General features: G+C 40.7%; 1 protein-coding gene across 1 annotated transcript; it reads left to right on the top strand.

The window, feature by feature from the left end:
• The first annotated feature begins 5,845 nt into the window (after positions 1 to 5,845).
• Positions 5,846 to 9,221, top strand: CIMIP5 (ciliary microtubule inner protein 5). The gene is given in 7 exon segments (XM_088052632.1): positions 5,846 to 5,977; positions 5,980 to 6,057; positions 7,562 to 7,687; positions 8,171 to 8,238; positions 8,360 to 8,399; positions 9,034 to 9,160; positions 9,163 to 9,221. Coding segments are annotated over 7 exon segments (630 nt in total).
• Positions 9,222 to 9,605: the final 384 nt, after the last annotated feature.

Below are 9,605 nucleotides of genomic sequence, written 5' to 3' on the forward strand. Positions count from 1 at the left end.
CTGCAATCTCCTTCCTTGGAGGCTTTCAAGATCAACAGCATAAAGTCCTGACCAGCTGGTCTGATTTCATAGCTTATGCTCTGAGGAGCAGGTTGGGCTAGAGACCTCTTGGGGTCCCTTCAGACCTGAATTCTCATCATCTCTGGAAATCTGCCACCAGATTCTACAACCCCGCCTTACATCTAATTAGGGGAACATCCTGCCTTCAGGGAGAACTTCTTTCCAATTCCCAACAGTCAGAGATAGACAAACATCAGCCTGAAGTGTGATTTAACACTAGCATCTACAGTTAAAAAGGAAACCCACACTAATAGCCTCAATGAAGATGCTAAAAGGCTTACTGAAAAATAGACAAAGCTTGTGATTGACATGTTCAGACAAAGCTTTCAAATTTAAGATGCTGACAGTTGAAAAAAACTAAGCGGAAGTAGCTCAGTTCTCAGCCAACAAAACTAACAAAGGGGAAGAACATTTTAAAAGCCAGGTGCTGCCTTTCATTTAATGGTAAGACACAATTTAAAATAAATTGTAGGTACTCTGCTTTGAAAACTTTGCATAACTTGCAGCAAAGAATTTTTGGTTTCTCACATAAAAACATAAAGTTAATGTCTTTTATGAATATGGTGAGCAGATGGTAAATGAAACACTCGGTGTACCAAAATGCAGATCAATAAATTATACCCTTAGCTGCCAGAGGAGACAGGTAAAAACCACAGAATAATGCAATGAAAAAAACCCCAAAAGCAGAAGAACATTTTGAGCATTGAAACACATAATAACACACAGCTGGGTTGTTGTAATTCACAGGACAAAATACTTCTGTAAGTACTACAGTGCTACAGGTAGCAGAGAGGGAAAATCAAGCCTCTGCAGTGTTTGTGAAGCAGTTTCCTTGCCCTGTAAGCTGACTCTGTGAGCATCTGCAGACCCCAGGAGTGCAGGAATCAGGGCCATGCCAGACTCACAGGCCAAACCACTGCCGTGGGTGCTTAGGCAGCACAAAGAATGGCCTCTGCAGAAGTACTCAACCACTTTATACCCCACAACTCTCCTAGACCTGTTAACAAATTGTGTGAGCCAACAGTGAGGATGAACAGAATAAAGCCAAGCTCCACTGTGCAGTTACCAGAGCTCCCTGCTGTGGTGAGGATGTGACTTAAACTCAACTCTGACTAATGAAGATAACTTTGTTTCTCCATACAATATTGCACATCCTGACGGGATCTGGCCTCTAAGACTGAAATTATGTGAAATAACAACTGAAAAGACTCCTCAGCCAGTGAGGAACCCTACATATATTTATAGTTCTTTTTCCTAAAGCCAGGTATCTTCAAATTCCTACTCACACACCAGCCCAAATAAATATTTTTTGCTTCAAGTAGGGAAAACTGCACATCAGTAGTTAACATATTTTGCAACCTTTATAAGGGGATAAAAAAAAAATCACAACAGATTTCTTGCAGTCTGTACTACAGCTTTAGTTTTATTTTGAAGTGTCAGACTGTGTCACTGGAAGCAGACATTTCCCCCATGGTATTTGTACGCTGCCAACGCAACAGACACTCCACTCACCAGGGTCTATCAGCAGAACTCCATTAAGACATGAAATAAGTATATTTTTAAGAAACCCACAGAAAACCTTAATACATGATGCTTTTAATCAATCAGCTACATAAATTGCTTAAAAGGAGTTTGACTCCAAAGTGGTAGCTGGCTGGATTTGTTTTCATTTTCCCTGCAGAGACCCAAGGCATTCTGCTCCTGCCAGACCAAGATACGGCTCACCAGGAGGACATGCCATCTCCAGGCTTTCCAGAGCCCTCGGTGCTTAATGCCAAGGGCTGATGAAAAAGCACTGTGTTAATGCTGCCAAATGTCACTTCTCTGCTGGGTGCTCAGAGTCCTCTGACTGACCACCTCACAGCCTGCTCTGCCAGCCATCGCAACGGCCCTCCTTCCAGCCTGCAACCCTGACTCACTTATCTTCATTCATTTGAGGAAGATGATGATAACAAGTCAAATGCCACTATTTGAGGCAGGCAAGAAACACTGCTTGTGCTGAAAGATTTCCATGGAGATCTCTTCACTCGTCATGAAGTGACAGAGATCTTCTGAATTGTGACCTGCTCTGAGAAGCTGGTCTCCAGAGGGCTGCCCTCTCCTCCAGCTTTTGCTCCTGCCTCTTATTTGCATAAAACATATGCACTGCACCCAGGTTTTTAAATGTGTGTGCTACTTAAATCTCTGCAATAACTCACAAACTTTCTTGTCTGAAAATTGCTTTGTTGTCCATCAGCCACTATCAGAACCCCCAGAAACTTGATCCTCACAGATAGTGTGATATGGCTGCTCTCCTTTTACAAGGCAAGCTTGTTGAGAGACATGCAGGCATCCCATGCACCTTCTCCTAAATTCAGAAGTAGATCTAGGAGTGAGGAGGGACCTTCTAGGTCCCTTTCCCATGGTCTGAAGTGCACAAAAGCATAGCATGAACATTTGGTAACACAGCCCTTAAAGTTCAGAATACAGAACTTTTGTAGGGAAGTACTTCAACACAGTATTGAGTTATAAAAAACGTGCAAACCAAAATTGGATGTATACTATAGAAGAACTGTGTATAAATGAGAAAACTGGGAAACACAAATGAGCTAAAAAAGATTTCAGAACTTATTCCTTCAAGTAAAACCACATGGAAAAATCAGATCAGAGTCTCACTGACTGTGCCAGCTCCATTCCTGGACCAATGGGCACTTCCAGACAAAGCAGCAACACATTAATCTCCTGTTATTATTTCTCTTCTGTGACTGATATATCCTTGCAAGCCATTTCCATGAAGTTTTTTAGTGTTTCAGAGTAACTGTCTAAGTCTCTGTTGTCCAATGAAAGGAACCTCTTAAACTTTAAGAAACTTGTACTATAAATTTTAGGAAAAATCAACTCAGAAATTGCCCTTGGACAAGGACATCAAATAGTGGCATACAAAATCTGATTTTCTTAACTACTACCTAATATAAATGATCAGTTTTGAGAAAGATGTATTTTAAAAGTAAGTCAAAGCACATAAAGGCAGACATTAGTTAAAGTCTTGCATAACTGAAACTGCAATACCCTCTTGTGGTCAAATAAAAAGGTTTTATCTAAACACCTGAAATTTTTCCTCTATAAAAAGCCTCTCTAGGCATCTTTTTCTTTGACTTGAAGAAAATAACTACCATATTTCTGCCAGATGAATTTGTAGTGCATATCATCATTTGTCTTGTAAAACCAAAAGACTAACCTCAGTCAAGTTCTGCAAAATGACAGGCACTGAACTTGCTTTTCAAATTAATTAATCGCAAAGCAAACTTCTAAGCAAAGGCCATCTTTGACAGTGGCACTCATTTTTCAAGTTTCATGTCCCCAGACATACAAAATCAAGATGTTCTTATCTGTTTACATCAATGCATGTGGCATGAAGCCACAATAAACATCAACATACAGGATGAAAAGACATACAGAGTAAATCAGTTGTACCAATTCTGTTGTAGTGCATCTAAAAATCTTGGTACCTCCCAAGGGTAAAACTCACCTCTGGTTTGTGTAATGTGAGTTCCTACCTGAGAACCTTCTTTCCCTTCCCCCTTCCCATTGGCTGTGACCTCCCTGCATCCCCTAATCACCCCTGCCCCCTGGTATAAGAGATGAGACCCAGAGCATTTCGCTCTCTCTCTTGCCCCGGTTGGACGACAGACAATAAACCCGGGATTACTCCAGCAAGTTTGAGCCTCCTGTGTCTAGATACTTTGAGTCCGTGTTGTATCCACTCCAGGACCCCCCTCCGCCTCCTGTGCCTTGAGACGAGCAGGCTCTCACCACGGGGGGTGGGACAGAGGGGTCCCATCGGGGAGAAGGATTACAACACAATTCAAATGAGCAAATAAAATACTAAACTGGCGAATGGGAAAAATGAGGGGAAACAGTTCAGTATCTGTGCCAGGTCTGCTGAGATCACTCAATGGCACAGATTTAAAACACAGGCTTGTAATCTTTCTGTCCAGTTTATTCAGTGGCTCTAAGTCGTCATTTGGAGGCTGTCCTCAGCACAACAACCAGTTTTAACTTATTACTGTTAATTTGCAGAAACTGACTTGAAAGAACAATCAGAATTAAATTTCTGATCTGATACAGGAACTTTGTACACAAGAATTAAGAGGAATTGACTTTCCATCAGCATCCTTTTCTGAACAGATCAGTAGCTAAAATCCCATGCACTCTGATTAATGCATTGGTTCTTCCAATGCATGTCTCAGATTCCTTTTAAAGCAACCAGATTCTGCTAAAACACTGTTCTCCAACCAGCTGCACACACTCCAGCTTGGACCAAATGCAACAGGATAAGCAAATTCCACAAGAGGAACAGGGACAGCTATTAGTCCAGGCTGGAAAACACTAAATTTCTTGACTTCTTGACAATGCTATGTGGGTACATGACTGCTTTTGCTTTTTGGCTGAAGAAGATGAAAAACACCATTCACGTTTCAATTATCTCAGAAAAAATAGCAAACAAACAAAAAGTCTACTAAAATTTAATTCAAAACCAAAGCAGACATGGGGGTTTGAGGTGAGCTATATTATCACAATCTTCAAATTCAGAATAATTTTCCCAAAATGATTGTGGAATTGTAGAAGTATTTCTTGTTCAACTTGTCTACATGGAGAGTTTGGATTGTTGTATAGTTGTAACTATTGTTAAAGAAATTATCTGCCAAATTCAGTATATATTTCCCAATACTGCAAGCAAATCCATTTGCCAAAATCCCCCTGAAGAAGTAGATTCAAAGTTCATTAGTATTTACCAGAAAGATGAAAAAAGAGGATAGAATTACTCTGGAACTAATCCACACTACTCAAAAACAAGACAGTCAAGAATTTCTGAGGAAATTTGTACTTGAAATACTCTGTTTTCCTGCAAGGTCACAAATACTTGAGGAATTGAGTTCATCCCACAGAAGCCAAACAGGCTGACTGCAAAGACAAACACTGACATTTTGGACACTGTTTTAAAAATTCTCACTTTTTATAATAATAACCCTTTAAAGTCACTTAAAAACTTTTCATAGCTGCTTAATACCTTCTGCAGAACTCTCCAAGTGCTTAGAAAATACTTTTGATGATGTCAGATTGCTCTTTTTTAGATTTGAAAATAAGAAGCTTTCAGAACAGATTCCTTGAAACACTTAATTTTAACCAAACATTTTTGCCCTAAAAAGAGTTCAAGGCCCCAGCAGACATCACACTGAGTCTCTGCTCCTCTTATGGTATATATTCACCAGTTGGATGTTTCCAATAGAGACAGTAAACACACAGGGAAACCAGCAGCTTTCAGGAGCTTTTGCTTCTGCTACGCAACAAAAGTCCTCCTGATTACACAGCAGCAATCTCTGCAGCATCCTTTGCTGTTAAACCAGACTTTATTGTTCTGAGGACTGTGAATAGAGGCTGATCTCAGCTGCAGTCACTGTAATCACCTTGTAAGCTAAGAGTTTGCTGGTTACATCTGGAGATCCCATTGCTTCCAATAATAGTCACTCCTTATCAAATCACTGTTACCATAAAAACCCAACAGCGTTCAAGCCATGATGCAACATAATGCAGTAGGAAAGGGGCATTAAGTAAGAGGGAAGTAAACCAGTGCTGAGAACTGCCTGTCAGTGCTTCTGTGCATGTTCTTTTCTGAAAGTACTCCAAATCAGCAGCTGAAAGAAAATGTTAGGAGAGAAGGAACTTCGAAAGTGCAAAAAGGAGTAAGTTTCACTTTCTGAGAAGTCACAATATAGCTAAAAGCTAGGATATGGTGAGTCTCAAAATGGACAAGTTGGAAAGGGCTTCTGGAATCAGGAGTAATACCTTGTTTAGGTCTCAGCAAACAGCAACCACACCTCTGGGGCAACTGGCCCCAGCCCCTTCTGTGTCTTAGCAGCACCCAACCGAGCAGAGCTGACAACCACTGCACAAATGGCTACTTGGGCCTGGGTAGATGATCAGGCAGACCAGGTCCAACAGGAGAAAATCTGGAGAGTCTGTGGAGGCTGAAGAGAGGAAGGAGATTGTGGCAAGTCACTTGCTCCAGTTCATGCCTCATTCATCAAGACAGTGGTCCTGATACACCCTGACAGCATTAGGGCTTGGTCCAAAGCCAACACTATCAAACAAAATTTGCTGCTGCAGGGACCTTGGATCAGATCCTAATACCTTCCTTTCTAGGGTAACATTATCTCTGCTCTCCTTCACTGGACAAAATCTGTACCAGTATCTCCCAGTATGCTGGGCTTAAGCTGAAAAGAAATGCAAAGAACTGCATGCTAAATATTTTTTAGCTTTTAGAGATTTCCACAACAAAGACATAAAAGTGCCAAGCTTTATAATTTATTGCAGACACACTGATATTATCACCTCTTCTCATACTCTTGGAAATGGCTGAAATGGAAGCTGAACAGAGTGTTCTGCCAAAATGCAATTTTATATTCCCAGTCTGTAAATCTACTGAATTTGCCCCATTGTTATGGTGTTTCAGCAGACTGCTGCACACGTACAACCTAAGCTTTGGCTGTGCACACACCAGTGACCCAAAGGAACCTAAAATTAAGATCCTGTCTCTGCCACATATCTTGAGTAAGTGTTTATGTTTATACTTCTGTATACATCATCAGCATTAGAAGAATATTCTTGGTAAAAGTAAAATCAGGTCCATTTCCAACTGCCCACTGCCCAAGCTACAGGAAAGGGAAGAAAAAGAGTATCACTCTCATGATTTTTTTAAATGGAAAATGAAATCATCTGAAACCTTCACCCTCTTCAGCCTTCCCAAGGAGGTACAGATCTCAGTCCTGATTTCCCTAGAGATGCATTTTCAGTCTTGCTGGCTCCACTTACTTGAGGGACAGGCTGATGCCAGGACTCTGACACATGCAAAGCCAGGGTAATGTTACTGTCTCCCAGTTGTGCTGGGAGACTCAGACTCTTGCTCAACAGGCTCAGCCTATTCCATACTCATTCCCTAGCTAAGGCAGCAGGAAGGACTCTGCTCCTGTCCCTGGGGTTGGCAGTCATCAATACTGGTGCAAACTCACCTTCATGCGTAATGTAACACATCACACATCCAATGCATGTTCTGCTTTCCAGTTTTAACTATGAAGACAGAAACTCTTGCAAAAAGGGTAGGACAGGCTTGTGGAGAACCAGATGCCTAAAGATGGATTCATCAAATTACCTACCCTACAGCCTGCTGGGGACTGTCCTTCAGTTCCACATTCCTGTCCCAAAAACAGTGATGGAGAAAGACTGGTATGCATTAAATGGTCTGACTTGAAGTAGATGTAGGGCAATCACTGAGACCATGACATTTCTCACTAATTAGACCATCCAGTAGCACCCAAGTCAGATAATGCTCAAGTAATGGCTGCATATCAAGATAAAAAATTCTACAACCTCAGTGCTATGCTGTTATACCAAGACGTAGTGATAAACCAAACAGTCATAAATTCAATTGTATTTGCACCTGGCGTATATCTGCACTGGACAGGGGAGTGCAGCACAGAAATCCATTGCTTCTAGCTCCACACGGTACATGGCTGTGCTGCAGATACAAGATCACCTCAGAAGGATGTACAGCTTCAGCACAAGTCCAATGAGCTTAGATGCAGCACAGGTAAGCAGCTCAGAGTCAACCCAGGTGTCCCTTGAACCCTGCTGTACTGAACTGTTTCCCCTCTTGACCCACAGTACTCTTACAATAGTGGGTGAATTGATATTTTCTCCATTTCAGGCCAAGGAAAGCAAATGACAGAAAATCAGAGGACTTGCCCTGCAGTCCTACACCAGATATAGAACAGAGCTGAAGAGCAAACCTCAGGTCTTCTGACTCCATGTGCTCCTAGCACAGCTACCTAGAATATTCCCATGGATGTTTGCCTGCATCAGTATGGCTCTGGGAACTCCAACCAGGGACTTTTGCCAGCAAAGCACTGGTAACTTAAAAAACAAGATGCTGTGTCCTGCTCAAGGCATTGGACAAACGTTTTCTAGAGTGACTCAGGACACGAGTAATTTATTTGCATTTGCACACAGAATACATTGTGGACGTGGTATTCTCACCTTCCCTTAGCAAAAATAACACGCACTCCTCACATAGTATGGGAATAAAGAAAACCTTGGGCTCCATCACCGAAAAGAAGGTTTTAGTACAAGGAATCTGCAAGTGTAAGAGCTGGGCAGTAAGTGTCAAACTGAGCAGTTGAACAGACATGCAGTTATGATCAACATTAACCAATTTATTTAAAGACAAAAAATTTGACACTGTATTTTTAACTTCTATTCCAAGGTACCAGAACCTGAGTTTCCTTAAGGACCATGACCAAATGGTGAGTTTTGAACAGACCCATAACTTTAACTTTACATAACTTTAACTTTTTAATGCTTTTTAGTTTTTGTCAGTTTGAGCTAGGCTAATATTTCGAATAGAAGGATACCTAGGCATTATTGGCAAATTCTTTACAACTATAATCTCTCAGAAAAATAAGAGCTGAAGTGTTTTCCTCTGCTACCTATGTGTAACTGTTTTAATGCTAACAACTTGGCAAAAAGACAGGTACTGGAAGAACCAACCTCCTAGGAGCAAATTTGTAAGATAATCACCCTGCTGAAACCCAAGTCACTTACTAAAAAACCCAAGCCACTTACTAAAAATTAAAGAAAAAGCCTCCCACATCACAACCATTCTAGAGCAGGGCAACTTCTGTCCCAGATAAAATTTTATGCAACACATTTTAAAATTATTAATTTCCCTCTGATATCCTATCATAAGACAACAGGGAAAAAATCCCCCAATTTATTTCTACAATGCTTTCATATACATTCAGTATGATATTTTTAAGTACATTTAAATTCCAATTTCAAAAGCAGAAGTGCTGATATTATAATTTCAGTAAGTTGTACGTTTGTAAGAAGCAATTCTTTCAATTTTGAAAACTTATTAATGATCTTTGTTTTATGCAGGGTAAGAGAAAGGAGCAGAAGCCACTGCCAAACTATATGTCTCTATTCTCAAGCAAAGTTCCCAACTCAACCAACCAAACTACTGGCAGTCAAATGAACACTGAGCTTGGCAGGGCTCTGGTAGATATTAATTCTTCAGCAGTGGTACAGGAAAGAGGAAACTTGAGGGTGAGCTCCAGATTTCTTAGTTCTTCAGTAATAATATAACAGCAACAAAGCAAGTTCTTTCAAGGGTAAAAACAGATCTTGTCCAACAATGTCATAATAGATGATCCTCTTTGCATTTTGGGTGACTGCACCATATATAGACAGCGCTACAGATCTCATCCATCTTTCCATGAAAATCTATGGTAAGGATGCCACTAACATCTGAAAGAACAATACTACAGACAAAAGACAATTTCTTCCTTAATTTTATCCTCTGAAAACAAACAATTAATAGAGATCTTCTCAGATGAGTCACAACATAAACAATGCACTTTCAGCTCAGAAAGCCAGCATGACAGAAACACAGCAGCTTGTTGCATTTCATGTAGTTAGACAAGGATTCGTCAGCTTCTGTCATCTGCATG

The sequence above is a fragment of the Pseudopodoces humilis genome, chromosome 3, assembly GCF_049639895.1.
Source record: "Pseudopodoces humilis isolate 2021_Gansu_Grassland_sample_001 chromosome 3, ASM4963989v1, whole genome shotgun sequence".
NCBI classification, from domain to species: domain Eukaryota; kingdom Metazoa; phylum Chordata; class Aves; order Passeriformes; family Paridae; genus Pseudopodoces; species Pseudopodoces humilis.